Source organism: Xiphophorus hellerii, chromosome 18 (genome assembly GCF_003331165.1).
Source record: "Xiphophorus hellerii strain 12219 chromosome 18, Xiphophorus_hellerii-4.1, whole genome shotgun sequence".
Taxonomy (NCBI): domain Eukaryota; kingdom Metazoa; phylum Chordata; class Actinopteri; order Cyprinodontiformes; family Poeciliidae; genus Xiphophorus; species Xiphophorus hellerii.
The window spans coordinates 8,026,341-8,047,463 of record NC_045689.1 but is presented as its reverse complement, the minus strand read 5'-3'; the positions used below and the strand labels follow the sequence as shown (position 1 = coordinate 8,047,463).

Genomic DNA, 21,123 nt, shown 5'->3' with positions numbered 1-21,123 from the left:
AAGCACTCTCTGTAGCCTCTTTTTCCTGACTTTTCCCATTATTTTTTTTAACTATAAATAAAAATGAAGCTCATAGTTGTACAATTTTATTAGCAGAGATGAAACATTTATCAGCCTGTTATTCATTAAAAAGTGGCTTTACATTTATTTTATAGTAGCTTTTGAACCAAAGGGAGGAATAACATTTTCAATCACATTTCTTTGAAATTAATCAAATAACTGAATTGGCGATAAAGAAACATAGTCTCGCAATATCGGCCCTATATGAATACGCTGAATTGAATTCAACTTTGCATGATTTCTGTTTAGAAATAACTTAAATTAAGCAAAAAGGAAATGTATGTAAAATACGCACATTTTAATGCCGTATTTATCAGCTTGAACGCCGTAATGAAGGGGCTTTTAGTTTGAAAGTCCTCACAGTGGGAGTCAAATGCGTGCAGAAAAGTATAGCAGGGCCCCTCCCTCTCAGTCCATGAGGCTGATTTGGCTCCAGATATAAACACAGAGCTGCTGTTCTTCGCTTCTCCTCACTTTCCTCTCAAGCTGCGCGCAGTTTGCTCCTAAAGACCAAGGCGGAGGGAGAAAAAAAACACCAGGAGGGGACGATTCCTGGCGCATTCCCAGGATGGAGGTAGAAACTATTTAAATCTCTGTTCTCTTTACAACCCGATGTTTTTAGACATTCAAGTGGAATTGAAATGGAAGCATTACATCACAGGAGATCAATGGTTGAAGTTGCAGTATTTAAAAATACTGCTTTCATATTTTTTTTGGAAGAGTTAAGATTGTTTTCTTTCAATATTTAACAGTTTTATAGGGTTAAAGAGTATGGATCAGTGGGAGCATATAGGATATCAATGCTTTTCACATAGTTTTTGGCATCTTATACAAAGCAGCACATGAAATCCAAATAATGACACATTCACACACATTTAGGGGAGAGAAGATTTACTAAAACTAAACAAGTTGAGATGCTCAGTGAGTTTCAGACTAATCTTGTGGCGCATTACCAAAGCCTAAGTGGAAGTAAAAGGAGATGACAGAGCATCTTTTATGAATTGCTCAATTTACAGAGATCTGCACAGCGTCCCCTCTTCCTCTGAAGTGCAGAAGCTGAAACAGAAAAGCTGTTTCTTCTGAGCAGAGGAAATGTATGGCTTGCTCACCGTTTTTGGAAGCCCCCTCCCTGTTTAAAAAAAGAAGTTCCCTCAGACTTTTAACATCACTCTCAAGAGTTCCATGCTACGTGAAAAGTAGGAAGTGAAACACCCAATTTCTTTCCTCCACAGCACATTAGGAAGTGCGGAAGTAATCTGCAAAACTGCTCCCACAAAGCAAAAACCACTCAGTTTGAGGTTAAGGCTCTGCTTTGCTTCTCCTTAGACTCTAAACTGCATCTAGAAGCAGATCTGAGGTGGGTTCAAATTTTATTCGTAAAGTCTTTTTCTGATGAAGATGCGCAAATTATGCCTGAACCGTGGAGACCTTCAGATCTTTTTATTGGGGTGACATATGATTCATAGCTGTTCTATTGTTTGAAGGATGCATAACTTTTGTTTTCATTAACTAATATTGAGCGGTCAACAAATTCTCCCACCTGAGCTGTGGATGTTTGCAGCTCCTCTAGAGTTAACATGTGCTACCTCGCTGCTAGCCTGATTCACTGAAGAACTGGTTACACAAAACTAACATGGAGGGACTGTCATAATATTAAGGATTTTTGTTGATCAGAAGATTTGGGATGTTTTTCACAGTTTCCACCCGAGTAGTTTATGTTTATCAAATGTGACACAATCGACCAACCTTCTTATTTTTTCTCATACTGGAACATCGATGTGATTCCAAACAAACTGGACATTTATAGAGTGTGAAGTGGGCACCTGAGGATTTTCCACAGGGGCAGATTTCATGCTGTGGTGTTTTGTTTTTTCTTCTTCTTCTTCTTTGATGGAAACACTCCACCACAAGTGGGGCAGAGAGTATTTTGGAGATACTTTGCCAACCATCTGGCGAGCACATTTATTATGTAATGCATAGTAAAGTCAATGTATAACAGCCAGTGCCAGCTGCACTGCTAATGAGTTAGTTTTTCCCTTTTCTGCTCCGCTGCACTACGTCATGCGAATTGTGTCAAAGCACAATTATAAACAGGTACTGTTAGCTGTCCTAGCATTATAAAAGTTCTTCATCACTGGAGCAAATAAGACTGTATTTTGGGATGATTCATTTCAGGGTTACTCTTTTAACTTTGAGAAGATTAAAAACAATACCTAACTTTATTGAGCTGTGATGAATCTCTGCAAAATCACACATTGACATGAACCATCCAGCGATGTCATATGACACTGATGTTTCCTGTATTTTGTAAGATCGTCTTGTTTTTCTTTCTCTCCCGCTCTCTGAGAATATTTGCAGACTTTTGTTCACACATCTTAACTGTTTTCTGCTCTGATGTAAGCTGTGGAAAATGCCCCAAAGGACACAATTACATGCTTTTTCTCAAACTCTTTGTGTTTTCTCTGCAGTATTTCTCATGCTTGTCTACAACAGTTTTCCAGAATGATGACCTGAAAAGCTTTCCTGTCTTATTTTGCTGTACACTTTTGTCACTTTGGTCCTGTTTCACTGATTGTTTGCATTACATGTCTCCAGACTGGTACAGATCTGCACAGCATAAAAAACTTTAAAAAGATAGCACCAATGTGTTTTTACGAAACATACAAAGCAGTAAAAGAAGATGGTGCAGACTTTGAAAACACATGTAAGCTTGGGAAGCATTACCATGTGGCATAAAGTGTGTTCAATTTGTTTTTCAACCTAATAAGGGAAACAAATGCCTTGGCTTGACAAATTGTTAGTGTAAGCTTCGAAGTAAAGTCTCAGAAATAGTTTATTTACATTCTGCATTGCTAAGTAGCTTAAATTCTGCGATGTTATGATGGGATGTCTCAATTTCTTGTCTCAAATACTAATCTGAGTGAGTTAAGGTGAGGCAATACACCCAGTCTTCTCATAAAATCACTACCATGTACAGATTTGGCAACTCAATGACTTTACAGTGTATTAAAACAACACATAGCATCAGTATTATAAGATCTACACGGGGTCATAGTATTTTGAACGTGCAGCACCTTCCTCACTCACCAACGATGCTCTCTGCATCATCCATTTTACATGACAGCAAAAAATTGTCCCATTTGAAGTTTTTTCTGGAAAGATTAGATGAGATGATAGCAGAGGAGCTTGTTTGTTGTTGTTGTTGTTTTTTCCCACAGATTATGTGTCTCATGTTATACTGTGAAGGCATGGTGATAGTTTTATCAAATATGTAAGAAACATATCTTCTAAAAGTTACATGCTGCAGCTTTGAAATGGATCCGGACTTTTCCCAAGGAAAAATCAAAAGAGTGGCAACAAACAAAAAGGCATGCAGTAGATAAATCAAGCATAAAGAACTCAACAGTCTTGGCACCTAAAACAGAAATAAACTACTGTGATGTTTTTTTGTTTGTTTGTTTTTCTTTTTTAGTTTTTCCACTTTATGCCCAATCATTGTTTTAAAAAGACTCAAATCTTTAAACTGCATGATCTTTTATTATTCTTTCTGTTTTTGCATGATTTTCAGTGTGTTTTTTTTCTACTAAAATAAAAAAAAAAACATGTGGTGCTCTGTCAGGGCCTGCTGCTGTCACTGGACACTTTAAGAGCCCAAAGCAGCATATGGAGCAGAAAGATACAGGAGGTGGGTTATGAACAAGATAACCAGCACAAGAAAAACAGCCGTGCTGCTGCCATTCATGAATTAATGCAACAGAATGATGCACAGTTTCATTTAAACATAGAGTTTATATGCATTATCTATCAAAATCACAACTTTTGGATGAACAACATTGTTGTCATTAAAAATTTGTTTGGATTTCAGCTACTTATAGCCAGTTCTAAGTGAATAAATAGGTTAATTTAGTCGGAAAGAACCCCTGATAATTCTGACTAAGAGTAGGTGGAAATGACGAAAACAGACTTTATAAGTTCATAAATTACTTTCAGATCTCCCTACAGAGCAGTTAACCCACACAACCTGCACCACCCTCTTCTAATTTTGGCATATGGCCATTTTTCTTCCTTTTTTGGCAGAAAGGAGTGTAAAGATAAAGGCTGCAAGCTGCTACTTGTTTGCAAACACCATTTCACTTCCTGGTCATTTTTAAGATTTTAATGAATCAAAACCTACCGCAAGTTTCTGCATATATATATATATATTTATCCTTGTTGATAAAACTTTTAATGAGTATAAAAGGACACTTTAGGTCATTGTGGTCTGGATGAGCGCTGCCTTTTGCAGGTGTAACTTTGATGTTTTGTGTAATCAGTGTGCAATCCTAAGGTTTTCTTACCACAAAACTTTGACATTTTTCTCCGATGGGCGTCTGAGGGCTGTATGGGTGCTTTTAATCATTTCTATCTGTAAACTTTCAGTTTCAACAAAGCCTATAACTCTTTCACTTAAAAATTTAGTGATGGTTATGAGGATAAAACACTTGAATTTTCGATTAGAGCAGGATTTGTCTCTAATATTAGTGGTTGTGAGTTTCTAAAAGACTGTCTTTTGGAATAAGACTTCTTCCTCTCTGTGTGGTTTTTTCACCTAAGTCAATATGGATAATGACACTCTCTCCTGCTCACCAGCTTCCCATACTGTTTATACTTGTACCAGGGATGAAGTGCTTTTCCTATGGTGTCTGTTTGAAGTGTTGCCTTAAAATGCATCCAGTCATGCCTCCATTTATCTCAAATGTTATGAATTATCCTCATAAACATGTGAGTATATGTAAATATCTAGTTTCACTTTTACATTAAAACTATCCAACTTGTTCTTGGTGTGTGTATATCATCATCTTGTTTCTATTTTCAGGTCATCACAGTTACTTATTCTTCACTTTGTGATTTTTTTTATATATATATGTATTATTATTTGACTAGCATACAGTACCAGTCTGTGCTAGTAGCACCTCCCTGTTACCTCAGGGCCGCAGACGCCCATGGATAAGTTTCGCTCATCCACTGGTGAAGGACTACATTGTAAGAACTGTGGAAAAGAGAAATTTTCACTTGAGGCCTGGTTTAAAAACACCTCATGTTTTCCTGGAAAGGCAGCAGGCATTAGAAGTGCCAGTTTCTCTGAAAAAGGTGCTGAGGCCAGAAGGAGTTGTTCTCTGTCATTGTTTCCCTGTGGAAGGACTTGCTGAAATGCGAAAGCTGAAGCTGCAGAGACCATATGAAAGCATAATGCTCTGTCTGCTAATCTGAACAAGATCTGGCTGAGCAATTGTCTGCTTTATTTCATTCTAACTAAGAGATTTCCAGAGGGTTTTAATTTCAGAGAAGCATCCACGATCTTACAGATTATCATCAGGCTCATGATCGATTGTGTAGTTGGCGGCTCTTTGACTGCTGGTGGATATGTTGATGTCTGCTGAGCCTGATATCATGTGCTTCTTCCCCCCCTGCCTCTGGGAACAGGAATTGCAAGTAAGAAAAGAAAGCAAACTTTGTGTGGACCGTCTGACTCTTCTTCTTCTTCTTCTGTCACAGCTGACTGGTCACACAGTAAACCTCGTGCTTTCATTCACAGTCTAGAATTAAGATATCGGTTGCACACATCATTAAATATTTGCTATGTCTATCTGAATCTAGACATCTCAGATGCTGATCCGAGTCATTTAAAAATAGGTATTTACCCACACCAAGTCCCAGTCCAATGTTTTGCTGAAAAGTCAGATGGAATTCTGGATTCTACTTTCTTTGTCAAGATTTTGCACTATCAATGCTTAGCTAAGAAATCTACTTTAATGTTCTGAAAACGCATCACCTAAGCTCCACCTATCTGTAGCTTATGTTTCTAAAAAGATGCCACATTTTGACACATACAACTACAGTATTAAGGTTTACCAACTCACCTATGGGGGCGCTGCACCAAGAACCACTGAAAGAAGCAACACGAAAACAGAGCAACGATATCATCCTTTATGAAATGTAAACAAAAATTGAGTAGCATCAGATTTTAGCAGTTGGAGGATTTCTCTTTTGTCATTGGTAAAAGACCACGAGCTACAAAATAAAACCACTCATATGGTATTTATTTTGTTCTGATTTTATTTACCCAGATTCCTACAGTCCTTTTCCTGCTTTTAGAGCAGTCTCCTGTCAGCCTCGCATTATCTTTTAAACCAGCACCAACGTTAACTTTAACCAAAGTTTGACTCTTTTTTTTTTTTTTTTGTCTACATTAAAGTTCTATTCCACATTCACACTTACACAAATGAACCGGACCTTCTAAGCAAACAAACTAGAGTTTGATTAAAATTAATCGTTTTCCCTTCGCTCTGATAAATATTTTGGTGTGACACAGTTGCTAGGTTAATTGTGGCATGTTTGCTATGTGTTTTGATATGACTTGTTGATAAATTGCCTCTTTACATATTTCAGTCCAGTTCCACTTATCTATGTGAACAAAAATGAAAAGATTGTTCTCCACAAATTTTATGCCTGACTTTGTGCTTTATAAAACATAAAGATTAGTGTTTCAGCTGTGTGCAAACATGACAGACATGGTCTGATTTTTATTTATTTACCTGCATTTAGCTTTTTTTTCCCCTGGTAAAGAAAAGGGTTCCCGTATCATAATGCTGCCTCCACAACTCCCTTGTCTGATGGCGTGTTGAGCATGATGTTCAAAATTTAGATATTAGCACTTTTGCTAAGCTCTGCTGCAGTTCACATGACTCCACTGAATGCTTGTTTGGCTTAAAGAAGAATTTCAACCATCTCCTTGTTTAGGCATACTCAGTTGCTCCATATGCTGTATTACAGCATGCTTCAGATGTGGTCTAGGGACACTCGGAGGAGCAGAGGGGTTACGAAGCAGAGCTGCTTGAACAGCTCTGGGGCTTTTTCCCAGGCCTTACGCCCCCAAAAATAGTCTGATCTGATCTGTCTTGTAGAGAAACATAGTTTCCCACTCTTTCACAGCCAAGCTTGGGGTCCCAGCTGAGTGAAACGTGTGCGGTACTGATAACCAACTCTTTATTTTTCCATTTAAGGCCTGTTGTTATCTGTTTTGTCTTCTCTGGGGCAAAAATAGTAAGTGAGATTGCCTGTGAATGCAGCACAAGTTATGTTTCATGTTTCTCTTAGATGAAATGTAAAATGTATGCCTTTTACTTTACATGACTGTATTTTACACCATGTTGTGGGCAACTAGTTTGTTCATGTGGAAATTGTGAAGAGACTCATGCCATGGAAAGTGAATTCCCCAGTTGCTCACATGTAATTTAAAGAGGCTTGTTGGGGCATCCCATCCACGAAACATTTACTTTTTATCTGAAAAGTTTGTTTGCTTTCAGACAGCTTACAGTAAATTGCTGATTCCCACTTCTATTGTTAATGGTAATCTGACCATTAGGATAAAGCTTTTTTTAAAAAAGAATTTGAACAAAATATGCATATTTTAAATGTGAAACTAATCACATCAGTGGATTGACTGAATACTGAACCTTTGTCCTGTTAGTTATGCCCTACACTAAGTGATGGCTTTACACTCTGATGATTTAAATTACATCATGACCATTGATAAGGAGAATTACATGCGTTTACTATTTGTTCAACCAAAAGTTAGATTTCAGATGCGGAGCTTCTCAAAAGACTGTTACCAAGGCAAACCAGACGCCTGATGTTCTTCATAATTTATTAAAATCATCAGAAGCTTGGCTTTTCTATTGCTCCGTCACTCCTGTTAAGTTTGCAATCGAACATGATATGTCAGAAATCTACAAATTATTGTAAAGCAACCGCACTCAGTAATATCATATCAGTCATATCTCTTTCAATTGCAGCTGCAAGTGTTTTGGGTTATGTCTCTGCCAACGTTGCACATTAGAAACCAACATTTTTTTGCTCCTTCTTTGCAAAAATAATCAACTCATGCAGATTATCTATCAACTCTGTAAATTTCATTTTTAATTTTTGCCACATAGTGTCTGGACTTTGGCTAGGCCATTTTAACACAGTAGTATGCTTTGAACCTCCAGCCCAGTTTCATGTTTTCTTCTACCTCTTCTAGCATTCATTTTCTTCCATCCATCTTCTAATCAACTCTAGCTTTCCTGTTTCTACTGAAGAAATGCATCCCCACAGCATGACGATACCAATACCATGCTTCACCAAGGGAATGGTGAAGTGTGATGTGCAGATGAAGCTGGTTCTTTTATCAAACCTCTGAGGCGTTCACAGAACAGCTGCTTTTATTCTAAAATTAAATTATAAAAATGGTTAATTTACTAATTAAGTGACTTTTTGAGGTGGATAGTTGCACTGGATTTTATTTAGGGGTATCTCAGTAAAGGGAACTGAATATCGTTTTTTTTCTTTTTTTCATTCCATCCAGTTTAAAGTCCTTGTTTATCTTTTCCCACCATGATAGATGACGAAGCTTTTCTTCACCCCAGACATCTCTCCGGCGACTAAAACAAAGAGCCCTGCTTCCTTTGGCTGTGCAGTTGTGATTTGGGTTTTCTCTGAATGCGTTTGTTTTGGAAGGACAGGAAAGAGTTAACAATTGGAGCTTACAAAATAACGAGGTTGGGGGGTTGGAGGGCATCTGGTAATTACTGCTTATCAAATATGAGGCAGGAGAATTTAGGAAAAAGTTTGGATGTGGAGCGGAACAACAGAGGAGTCCAAGCAGACGTTTCACTGTGTTTGGGTGCAGGGAGTTTGGTGGTGAGGTCATGCTGAGAACAAGAGAAGCAAAAGAAAATAAAGCGTTGCGATTAACCCGGTATGTGTGTTTGTGACGCTTGGGAGATCCATGTTTTCCTGGGCACTGGTCCAAACTGTGCCCAGGGGAGGCGGAGGGAATGACAGAGTGGAAATGCCCACTCAGGAAACATGACAGAAGTGGCAGTTGCGAGCAGAAAGCCACGAGTTTCTTAATGATGTATAAAAGTGAAATGGAAATGTGACATAGTGTGAAAGTTACTGATTGAAAGGGAGTGACCACACAAGCAAGATGCAAATCATTTAATGGCAACATGATGCATGAGAATTTCCACAAGCTCAGAACAATTTGACTACAAACTCATGGAAACCAAAAGCATTAGCAGTTTAAACGTATTATCTACGACAGAGCAGGGACAAGAAAACAAAAATAATCAAATTAATAGGAAGAAAATCATAAAATTACAAGTCATAATATTCCCGCTATATTCTTGTAATATTATGACTTTATTCTCAAAATACTGATTTTATTCTGGTATTATTTTAACTTCATTCGTGTACAACTTTATTCTTGTAAGTATTATGACTATATTCTCAAATTCCAATTACTTCACTTTAAAAAATATTACAATATTTTATAATATTTATTTTCATAGTACAATGGCTTCATTCTCATAATATTACAACTTTACTCTTGTAACCTGCAGGAGTTGATTATTCTTGTATTTTAAGTTTTTTTTTTGTATGCTCTAATACTCCATTGTATCATAGAAATAAATGAGATGAGAAGAAATTTAACTTATTAAAAAAAGTAATAATTAGTTTTATTTTATTAAAAAATTTAATTTTTTAACATTCAAAAATAACATTCATTTAATTTTTTTTAGTACGGCCTAATACGCCATCGTATTATAGAAATAAATGCAGAGAGGAGAAATTTATGCACATTCTACTCTGACGCCAACTTATCATTCAGGCTCAGATATGTGCATGAGTTAGTGACCCTCAAAGTTAAGTGCGGAGGAGGGCGGTGCAGAAATCAGTTTGGGAATAGCGGGAGATGGAGAAAGTGAAGAGGCCGAGCAGTGATAACAGCGTGAAGCAGCGAGGACATGCAGGTCCCTGCTGTCACAGGCTGCAGCGTGATGCTGACCAGCTGCAGGGTGAAGGGCTCACTTCCTGTCTCTCTTCAAGAGAGTTCCTCCAAGGACGGCGCCGAAACCCACCAAACTGCTGCTAGAATCCTTTTCTGTTTTCCCCTCAGTCGCCTGATGTCTGCATTTCTCACTTTGCTTGCTTTTTCTTTTGACGGAGAAGAGGAAGTGAAACATTTTTATTGAAGAATATCAGCATTGTTTGGTTTTCTGTGAATTCAGTCAAAAATGGTTTATGTCACTGTCACTTTTCAATCTGACATTTGGATTTTGTCATTCATCAAACATGGAAAAATGTGGAAAAAGACTATTGTACATTTCAAGTAAAACTTACGCCACAGTTATTTAATTATTTATGTCATAACTAACCACTTGCTAATCTCCTGTCTCTGATTCTAGTTGCGCAATTGAGAAACTTCAATCTTCTTTTGATGAAAATATGCTATGTTGTTGGATGTTGTATTTGTTTTTTCATGCTGAAAGATGGTGTTTCTCGTCATCTTAAGCTTTCTAGCTGGTTCCTCCCCTTGCAAATCCTCTCCATCTTGATGACATTCTCATTTCTAGGTGAAAAGTTAGAAATGAGAATTTTACCTTGTTTATGGTGATCTAGTGATAATGTGGGTTAAACCAAAGCTTGACTTTGGTTTAACTTCACCACATATTTATGGTAGATGTTAAATATGCATTTGAAACATGCAAACTGAAAGAAAAGAAGGGAGCTTCAAAAAAATGCTAACTGGTCACAAGATGGTCAAACTTACTTTGCTTAAGTATTTGAAGATCAGCCTCTTGGGACACAAGGACAAATGTGAAAATATCCCTGAATTTTGCTTATTCACAAACAGTTTTGATTAATTTTACTTTAAAATTAATTAAAAACTTAACTAAAAATCCTATATTAATCCAAGATGAGCCTCTTCTGTTACACATTTAATGTAGTTACCCCTAATTCTGACCTAGAATGATTTTCTAACAGAACTAGTTTTTTTTTATTATTATTTTAATAGAAAAACAATCACTTTATCTTAAGTATTTAAATAGAAGGACAAGACATCATTGGCAAACCTTCCTTGAAAAAAAGATTCTTAATCTCAATTGTGACTTCTCAGATGTAGACACTTTCTCTAAGCTTGAATTTAGCTTTTCTGCAGAAGCACCCAAGGTTGTTTTTGCAATATAAGCAACTAAGTCCATGTTAGTTGTTCATATTGATTAAACATCAGATGTTTAAAATCAAGTATATTAGACATAAGACATTTAATATATAAATTGAAAGGAATGGGACCTAAAATGGTTCCTTGTGGACTTCCGGTAGCCATCTATTTTTAAGTAAAACACCTAATGCTGTCTATTGTTAAATAATCCTGATGGTTTTGTATTGAATTCTTGTTTTTCCAGAAGGATTCTCCATCCAAGCCGTCTGTGGCTGAGCTGGCCGGAAAGTTAAAGGGTCACATTATGCCAATGCCCAACTCAAACGATGAGGTAACCATCTAGCCAAACGGTTGTTTAATAAAAACATCTTCAGTATTCTGACTCACAACCTGTTTATACTCAGAAGATTTTCAGCTTTTTTTTCCTCTCTTCCTGCAGTTGCCTTATCGAGGACGACCTCCTTGTTCTCTAAAGTTGCAAAATCCTTCACAAGATAAGGAAGTGTCAGATGTGGGTAAACTTGGTTCCTCTGTTGATTTATGTGCTACGGTCAGCTTCCTGAATTTTGAAAAATGTTATGTTTGTCTCAGTCTTCTGACAATGTGTTGATTAAATCAAATCTATTCTTTCATTCAGTTTTAAGCCTGCATTTAAGAGTACAATGGATTTTGTTGGAGAAAAGAAATTTAGGTTATAATATGTAGATTATGTTAGAGTATCTATTTCCATTTTCAAGACAAGTATCTAAATGTGGCATACTCTACACCTATTTACAGTGCAGGGAATAATGTGGCTTAAATTCAATTTATGAATCGTAACATTATGAAGAATAATGCACTAACACTAAACAATTAGAACCCAAATAATACTTCTTTACAGATTCATTATTTTCCTGGGACCAACATCATTTTCACATTATTTATTTTCCATTTTATTTATTTACAGTGACGCATACATCTTTTTCAGCAATACACATCATGTTGTACTACTGTTTATATGTATTTAAGTAAGTTCTTGACATAATCAAGTTCACTTTTTGAGTATAAACGTATTTGATAGACCTGATTTGATCTCAAAATTTCCAATAGAGGACACAAATCATGGATAAAGTCAAATCTTAAACAAAATGAAAAGCAGTTATTTTGTTTGGAATGCCAGACTTCTTTCAGTCAATCCTTTGTTTGAGCAACCTGGGTGGCATTTTTGGAAGCTTTTTTATACCTTCAAGCCAGGGTAAAGTCATATTTCCTTCCGAGAGTCTTTGAGTAAATCAGTCGTGCATTTTTCACAACACACCTCAGTTACTGTAAGTCTATGTGCAAGGAGGGTATTAATCAGTTGGTTCAGCTTTTGACTGGCTCCAGGAAACAGCATTTAACTCCGGTTGCAGCCACACTCCACTGGCTTCCTGTCACCTACAGAAACTAAAATTAAGATTTTGTTACTTTTTCAGGGTTATTAAAGTTTTATTTGGAGCAAAAAGGCCAAATATGCAGACTTAAGTTTACCGTGCTCTGTGCCTTTCAACTCAGCTGCAGCTTCACTTTTTTTTCTTTTTAACTTTGTATGCTCACTATTTATTTATCTCTATTACAGTATTGCTTTTATTAACTAATTTTACTATTTTTTACATATTTAATTTGATTCCTATCAATATCTTCATTGTTATTTTTGTAGTTGTATTTAATCACTTTGGTGCCTAAACTCACTTGAGATTAACAATGTTTCTGTATTTATCTCTGATGGTGACAGTTTTTGTTTTCATTTTTTTGCCAGACATCTGTCTCTCCCACCACCTTCAAAACAAAGAACTCCTCCATCATTGAGAAACTGCAGGTACAACCTTAGACTCTTTTGATTGTTTTACAGTGCATAATCCACTACAGGAAGTGAGGATGTTTAAGTCATTACTGCCCCCTACTGGTTCATTAGCTCATGACATTTTGGGAAGAAAGGGGTGGGGCTTTTCTTCTCCGATGCCACAATCGGCTCAGATTAATAGTCTAATGAGATCTTGGGCCACTGAGGCTCTGCTGAGCCTCCAACTTTAGACCCTTTAGTTAGTCGTTCCCACAGCGAGCAGCCATGGGACAAAAAGGCTGCAGATTCTCCCTCTTCCTCTTCTCCCCAGTCCAGGTAGGACACATCAGAGATCTTAACTCAGGGGTGCTTTTAGACTTTTAGATGCACATAAAGAGGGAATGACATGCAGATCAGTGAAGTGTGATGGAGAAAAGAAACATCCTAAAGCTGAATGGCTGTAGATCTTGAGGACTAGAGTTGGGCAGCCCTGTCTTTTGGGAGGCAGATGATTTCTCAAATTGATTGGTCAGGATTTATTTGTTACTGGAGTTTGTTTTGATAGTCTGCTTTAAAAGTGGGAGGAATCAGAAGAGCAAGGAAAATAATGCATTTTGGAACCTTGTTTTTTTGTATTTGTTTATCGTTTACTTTTGTTGAAATGCTCAAATTTTCATTTAATCACTCTCAAATTTGACTTCCCAGCACAGAATTACACGCAAAATCCCCAACAGATAATCACACATCATTCCTCTCCGCAGGCCAACCTCGCTCTATCCCCCACAGCTCTTCTGCCTTCACCCAAGGGTTCAGATGTGAAGCTGCAGCCATCACAGTTGTCGCCCTCCACGCCCTGCACGCCCCTGAGCCCCACCCTGCGACCGCTGCATCTGTCCAGCGAAGATGAGGATCCTGTTAGCTTCGACAGCCCACCTGAAGGGACCCCGCTGCCGAGCTTTAATAAGGTAAACCCATCATCAGGCATGAACAGCATAGATGGGTCTAGTTGTTGGTGCTCTGATCTACCCACAACATATTTATTTTTGATCCATTATGAGTCCTAGATTACTTGTGACCTCATTTGAATTGTTGTATTTGAATTTTTGAGAGAAACTGAGCCAATGATTGGAGAAAAAAAAAATGAGTCGAAGTATTACTCACGCTACTTGGTGAGTGAGTTGTGACGACACAGCGAGGCACATGCATATTGTCCTCACAGACACACTTCTGATTGGCCAACGTGCATCTTCTGTTTAAGCAGGTCTGAGATAAGCTAGAGCAAGATGGTGGATTGAAGAAAATAATCCACTTAGCCTAGTTAGAGTCCCTGGCTGTACTTTGTGGTGTTCTCACGCAAACCTCAGTGAGATTTCTGACGTGACCGGAAATCATTTGAAGAGCAAAAACAACTGCTGTTGCACTGAAGATGAAGAACATTTCATTTTTGTTTTAGAAATGACAACTAGACAAAGAAAATCAATGCAATGCTATACAAAATTCACGCCTTTGAATGTTTCTGTCTTGTTTGTTGTTAATTTTATATTTTAACAGGGTTATACTCCTAAGCTATGCTGGCTTTTCTAGATTTAAAATAGATCTGAATTAGTGCTGAAACAAAACTCTGGAGTATTCATAGTTAAGCGATATTTGAAGACGTCAACTAAATTAGTAATCAAGCACAACAAAAAATATCTACATTTTGCATTTAGCATGAAAAAAACTTTATCTGAAAATATGTTCTACCCTGACCTCCTCAAGTGGAGTAGTTTTAGCTTCATCTGGTTCATAGAATGTTAATAAAAAGTCTCTCAATAAGCATCTTTTGCACTTCAGTTATTAACCACTTAATCAAAAAAAATTATATTTATATATATATATATATACACTTTATTGATGTTAAGTGAAGCAGAAGGAGTTATGCTATTCACATGTTTATGTTAAAAGTATTTTTTAAGCTGCAGATTCATCTTTTTCTACAGGAATTCTAAAGGAATTTTAGGTATAGAAATATTTATTTTCTTATTTTAAAAAATGGAAATGAATTTTCTCATGTATTTCTAATATTTTATAAAATAATCAAAAGTGGATATAAGAGAAATGTGCAGAATGTGCCAATTTACTTATCAGATTGCTCAATTTCTTGTCAGAATAATTAGTATCTATTCAATTACTGAAATAATCGTTAGCTAGAGCCCTAATATGAGTACAGTGATGAAGACAGTTATAATGTGTTTTCAATTTTAAAGTGAGCCAAATTATAAAATTCCAAGGCCTGTCATTTTATCACAATAAATACAGCTGTGTTAAATATCCACCCCTAATTACACAGCTTTTAAATTCTCTCGTGGCTCTTTCTCATCTTGTCCACACAGACCCGTCCACGATTATCATTCAAGAGGCGTCCGCCTACAAGACAACACAGAAGGTCAGCTGGAGAGGAGGCAGGTGCTACAAGTGACCATTCCCCCTGTGAACTGGATGCCCCGAAAGAAAATGGGAACAAGGACCAGGTGTTTGAGAATCTAATGGGGGAAGCTGAATCCAAGCAGCTGAGCAGTGTAAAAGAAGCTGAAAACAAAGAGGAAGACTTTGAAAAGATTGAGGCCGAGGTGGCACAGTCTGACCCAGACGACAGACGGGATCTAGAGCAGGAGGCGGAACAAGATCTACCTGCAGAGGCTTTGCAGGAGGGACAGGATCCTTTACTGTCTGACGAGCAGAGGAAGGGGGACGTTGAAACAGAAAAGGGGCAGGACGAGATGCCTCAAGTTGCAAAACAAGAAGAAAACGACAATATGTGAACTATAAAAGCCTTTTCTTTCTGGAAAAAGAACATACAAATAGGTATATGAATACATTCATTAGGAGAACTACCCTATTTAAGAGATGGTCTATTTAAAATATCTCCGCCATTTGATTTTAAAGGACTCCGCCGCCCTCTACTGGCTGTCTTTAGAACAGGTCTTTCAGCACTGGACAGTTGAGAAAAGCAGCTGTTTGGAAAACAGCTGTGGAAACATGGAAAGAAAAATCCTCACTTATACCTGATCATGGGAAATATTTGTTAAATTTGCAAATCCCTCTTTTTGCTGAACTTTTTTTTTTTAAGTACAAGACTTTGATATAAGTTACGAGTTCAGCCCCACCCCTCTGGCCTGTCATGAATGCAGTACAGAGAGTAACATTAAATAAAAGGATGGATAAAGGTATAAAATACCAGAGACTAGATTAGGGCTCTTTTGTATGTGATGATAAACTGAATCATTTAAATTGACTGTCCTTAAAAATACTGTATATGTTGGTTTGTGTGGAACAAAATGTACAGCTGTTCTGACCTTTATGAGTATTAAAGTAAAATATTTCTAGAATCTTTCAAATTACAGTGCCCTAGACAATTATCAAGACTCCTGATTGTGACGGATAAAAAGCCTTAAAAACCTTGGATTATTATCCTGCTGATAGACCCAATGAAAACTCAATGTCATTTCTTTGGTAGAGTTCACTGATTTTGAAATATCAAAGAGCCGGTGATGACGCACATTCTATCATTGTCCTCAAGGCTGTTGGAAGAGAAAAAGGCCCACTGCATGCCAGATCCTCCCCTGTACCTAACAATGGGCAACATATTCCTGTTCGCTGTTACTACAGTAAAAATTGGAATTACAAGCACCACTTCGACCAAAGTTTTGAAATCAGGGAACATTTCTCCAACTGAAGTGATCGGAAATCAGTAAGACCTCCTGGATAGCAAGATGCAACCAAGAAGATAGACAGACCCACACATTGACAGGTCCTTTACTTTTCCTTGCAGTGAAAATGATGTCCTTTTTCAATGAAATTATCATGTTTTACCAGTTTCTATTTTAATATCAGTATCAGTATTTTAAAGAACCTATGACGCCACGATGCACGCCGAGGGTCTAAATCGAGGAGAATAGCCCCGTTGTATATCGATCCTCCACTACATTGGAAATGAGGTAATTTTATCACTCTTTCCTCCTTTGCCATCTAGTTGGCATGAAGTGGTTATGTATAACTTAGTGACCACCAGTGATGTCAATAACGAGTTACTTAGTAAGGCGTTACTGACTGTCGGACCACTTTTTCAGTAATGAGTAATCTAACGCGTTGCTATTTCAAATCCAGTAGTAAGACTACAGCTACTTATCGAAATTACTTTGCGTCACCATTTGTAATTATATTTGTAATTAAATTTTATTTCCTCTACGTGTCTTGGGAGAAACCGCCATTTCAATCTGGAGAGACTCAGACGGAGAAAGACAGCGATTAAAAAGGTTTATTGACATACATAAATTAAAGTTTTTTGGCGCTCGGGCCCCTGCTGAGGACATCGAGCTGTGAATTGCAATAAGCTCGGATGAGCATTCCCGATGTAGGTTAGGAATGTCATCCCCCGGGGCCCGACGCTGGTGGTGGAGGTCGGTGGAGGATGTGTGCCTGGAGAGCCAGGGAGAGTGGAGGTGGAGGAGGGTTGAGCGCAGCTGAAAAGCGGAAGATGCCATGGATGGAAGGTCCTTATCAACTGGGCCTTGGTCGGTGATTGGCCGTGACCTATCCAGCGTTGATAGGTCGGCGGCGATGAGCTGGACGCGCCGATTGGATGATGCAGGTGAGGCTAGAGAGTCTTCCAGTTTGAATGTGCGCCTAGGCTTCATTTCTATGCGACAGTATCAGCAGCGACAGAAACAGAAACATGGAGGGGAGAGGGAGATGCGCATTTTGTTGCTGGAAAAACAGAAAGTATTTTGAGTTTCCTTCGCCAAGTCCTATTATAAGCAGCTTTGGGCTTGTTTTTTTTTTTCTAAAGTCGCTTGCAGATTTAGTGAGTCCGCGTGTTGCGCTTTTTGGGCTTGGAAATAAGCAGACATAAACCCCAGAATTTGTCTGACATCCAGTTAGTTTTAGTTCAGACTCTCCCTGTCCTATCGTTTCCAGCGGGACGGATCATTTCAACCGTCCCGCTGTGTCTTTGTTAATGTCAAGTTAATATATTACCTGTGAATTACGTCGAGCTTCGCGTTGCGCTCCAGAAAACTGCAAATATCGAGACTAATATGGACAGCGCAATAAACGTGAAAACAACCATGAATGAACGAGTTCGTAAAGTTGTGCAACTAAACACCATTATAATTATTTTGTTTTTCCTTAATACCTAAAAACAGAAATAAAATTGTGGTTCTTGAAAAATATCACCACAAATTTCCTATAGCTGATATTCAAGTTGTTTTTTCATGAGCAACATTTTCTGACTGTTTTATTCAGCTGGACTGAGCAGCGTCTTTGGGTTGTTAAGGTTGCAGACCCCTGGACTGGACAGACCTGCCCACACTTAAACACAATCACCACCAAAGGTTTGTCTGGTGACATCAGTGGCTTAAACATGGCGCCCTCTTTGACGTTCTCCAACATTGTTGACGGCTATCATTTCTTCTCGGCGTAAATCGACTTTTACCAGAGAACAGAATCGAGTTTGCTGGTCCCTCGTCCATGACGTCTGTGTGTGGTGGTATGGTCAGGGTACCAACGAAGGTCGTCCAGTAAGCGTTACATGCTGATATAAATGGTTTCGACCGATCTGACGTGTCTCTCAACTCCCTTAAATGTGCTTGGAGTTGAGTGGCATTTTTCATCATTCTGTTCCCCAGGGCATTGTTCACAAAGAAGCAGCCATCAGTAGTGGATGTGGCCAGAGGACGTCCACTTCTGTGTGTTTCTGTGACTTTTCCGGTGTTTCTGTATCTCTGTTGTAACCTTATGACACTCTGTGACGCCCTAAGCTCAGTAGCCACTTCCGTCTAATTACATCCTGCCCTGAAACCCCACAATGGCGAGGCACAGTTGATCATCTGCTAAGTGTCGTCTTGGTCTTGTGACATCAAAGCGTGATGATGATGACATTTATTGGTTGATTCCTGGTTAAAACACCTGCTGTGAATTTTGTCATTCGGCTCCGTATTACAGAAAAGGAAGTGGTGCAAAAAGGACTGACACATTGAACAGTTAGACATGAGCACTCAAAGGTTTAGAGAAGGTTACATTAAGTTTACCTGTAAAGGTTGTAGCACATTTTGGACTTCATCCTGTAATTTCACCCCTATCTTGTATTAGTAATGGATATCATGCCTGTTTGTGATTTTATTTTTATGAGGGGTTGTTTATTTCTAAATAAGATTTGGTAATGTCACATAATTTATTTATTCACTGTGAGATTAAGTCATACATTTATCCTGCATATCACTGTAGTTAGATAAATATTTGTAAATTCCTAAGCAGATACCGAGACAACTGGATAATGTAAGTTGCTTTTCTTGAAAACTTAAAGTGCTGATTTTCATGAGTATTTTATTCATAGAGTGAGTCACCAGCGACTTGTTTTGTAAAGATGATAGAGTTCATATCTTGTGTTATTCCTGGAATCTGCTGAAGTCTTTCTTCCAGTTTGAGGTTACTGCCTCAAGATTTCAGATGAACTGTACTTCCAAGTATGACTTTACACAACTTTTCTAGTTCTGATTTTAAACTCTCTGTTTCCTTTTCAAGAGTTCAAGTTCCTTCTTCATGTTTCTGTGGTGTCAGTTGCATCATCTGTCATTCTGCTGTCTTCTGTCTTTTTTTTTTAAGCAATAGAGGGTTTCACCATAACAAACTTGTCTGTTTGGATGTTAGCTCTCACTGTGACTTTAACTGTGGGATTCCCACTCACACTTGACATGTTTATACATGTTTGTACAATTGCAGACGGTTTCTGACTGTGTTATGTTCTGGCCTGTCTTTGCACAAGCTGTCCCTGGATGTCCTGTCTATGTACAATTCTGTTTGATAAAGTAGGGTAAAGATATCCTAAAATCCTTTAAAAATATGTTGTCTATGCTGGTATTTATTAGATTTATTTGATGCTGAAAACTACTATAATTCTGTTCTTTCAAAGCATGTTCCTGAATAACTAAACAGCCAAATGATTTGTAGATTGTGTACAAATATTTATGATAAACCGGCCAGATGACTTCCTGCAACATGGTGCTCTTCACTGTAGATGTGTTTAGCAAATATATTCCTACATATTTTCCATTTCTAATCTCAATACCATAACCAATTCCAGAGTCACATTTCCTTAGTTATGGGTCCAGTTTTTGCTAAATTTGGGAAATATTAGTCCAAAGGTTTTTCATTTGATTTGTACAAATCATAAAGCAACACAATGTTCAAGATTACTTCAAATTTGGCAATATAACAAAGTTATTTTACTGGTTTGTTAAACATCTTTACTAATTTACATCAACTATCAAAATCTATAATATAGTTTAATGATATGTGATACCAAAAATTAGGTGCTTCATGTGCTTTGAAAAATAGACCCAGAAAGTAAAACCATAATGTATGAAAGTCTAATAGCTATAAACAACTGAAGAATTCATAAAACTGGACAAAAAATGTGCAATCCCAGGTCTAAAGGAAATGACGTTTTAAAAATACATTTTAAAATTCAAAACTCAACTATTTATTCATACTTAATTTTCCAGATAAAATATATTAGAATCTCACCAAACAGTTAAGTTATTTTTGTTATAAGATGCAAAACATGAAACTCGTCTATTACCCATATCCATTTCACAAAAAGTAATATATTTCAAGCCTTTGTATCTAATTAGTGATTATGGCTTACTGTTAAAGAAAAGCTCAAATTTAGTTTAAAAAAATGTGTGATATTATATAAAACCAATAACATGAAAGAATCTTAAAAACATAAATGCCAGTCTACTAAAAGATATGTCTCTTTATCCTACAGCATATTCACCCAAAACTTGGTGTGGGCTCTTTATGAACTAAGTGCATTAATGAAGTGATTATGTCTACATCTTTTAGTCTGATGTTTCTTGTATTTCTTTAATACTCCATAGGTTCTCTACAGCTTAGGTCAGGCCAAATGGCTAACCAATCAAACATAACGATGCCAATAGTGGAAAATGAAATCGATATCTTCATACAATGTGCTCCTGGTAAGCATCAATGCTGACTTTTAACTTGAACTAAAACAAATTCAGTTGAAGTTTAGAGTTTCTCTCCACTCTTTGTCCTAGACTCTGTCACCTTAACTTACAAAATAAAACATTTTTTACTTTGGTCTTAACCAGTCCTGTCCTATTTTTTTTTTTTTTTACAATTTATTCCTCCTAACCCTTATTTTCTGCCACACTTTTTTCTTCCACCTAAC

At 37.4% G+C, this 21,123-nt stretch overlaps 1 protein-coding gene across 3 annotated transcripts; it reads left to right on the top strand.

The window, feature by feature from the left end:
* Window positions 1–474: 474 nt before the first annotated feature.
* On the top strand, window positions 475–21,032 carry LOC116707655 (capZ-interacting protein). Of its 3 annotated transcripts, XM_032545062.1 has the most exons (7): window positions 511–634; window positions 10,439–10,499; window positions 11,334–11,420; window positions 11,529–11,600; window positions 12,867–12,926; window positions 13,652–13,855; window positions 15,263–21,032. In XM_032545062.1, exons 3-7 carry the CDS (start codon window positions 11,394–11,396, stop codon window positions 15,689–15,691), a joined length of 792 nt encoding a protein of 263 aa, XP_032400953.1. In that variant the 5' UTR covers window positions 511–634; window positions 10,439–10,499; window positions 11,334–11,393; the 3' UTR covers window positions 15,692–21,032. The 3 variants fall into 3 exon arrangements, with proteins under 3 accessions (XP_032400952.1, XP_032400951.1, XP_032400953.1); XM_032545061.1 differs by lacking the exon at window positions 10,439–10,499 and having other exon boundaries at window positions 475–634; window positions 11,338–11,420; XM_032545060.1 differs by lacking the exon at window positions 10,439–10,499 and having other exon boundaries at window positions 499–634.
* Window positions 21,033–21,123: the final 91 nt, after the last annotated feature.

Coding starts and splice junctions, on each gene's coding strand:
- LOC116707655 (XM_032545060.1), top strand. Junction 11,421..11,528: donor TGCCCAACTCAAACGATGAG/GTAACCATCTAG, acceptor CTCTTCCTGCAG/TTGCCTTATCGAGGACGACC. Junction 11,601..12,866: donor AAGATAAGGAAGTGTCAGAT/GTGGGTAAACTT, acceptor TTTTTTTGCCAG/ACATCTGTCTCTCCCACCAC.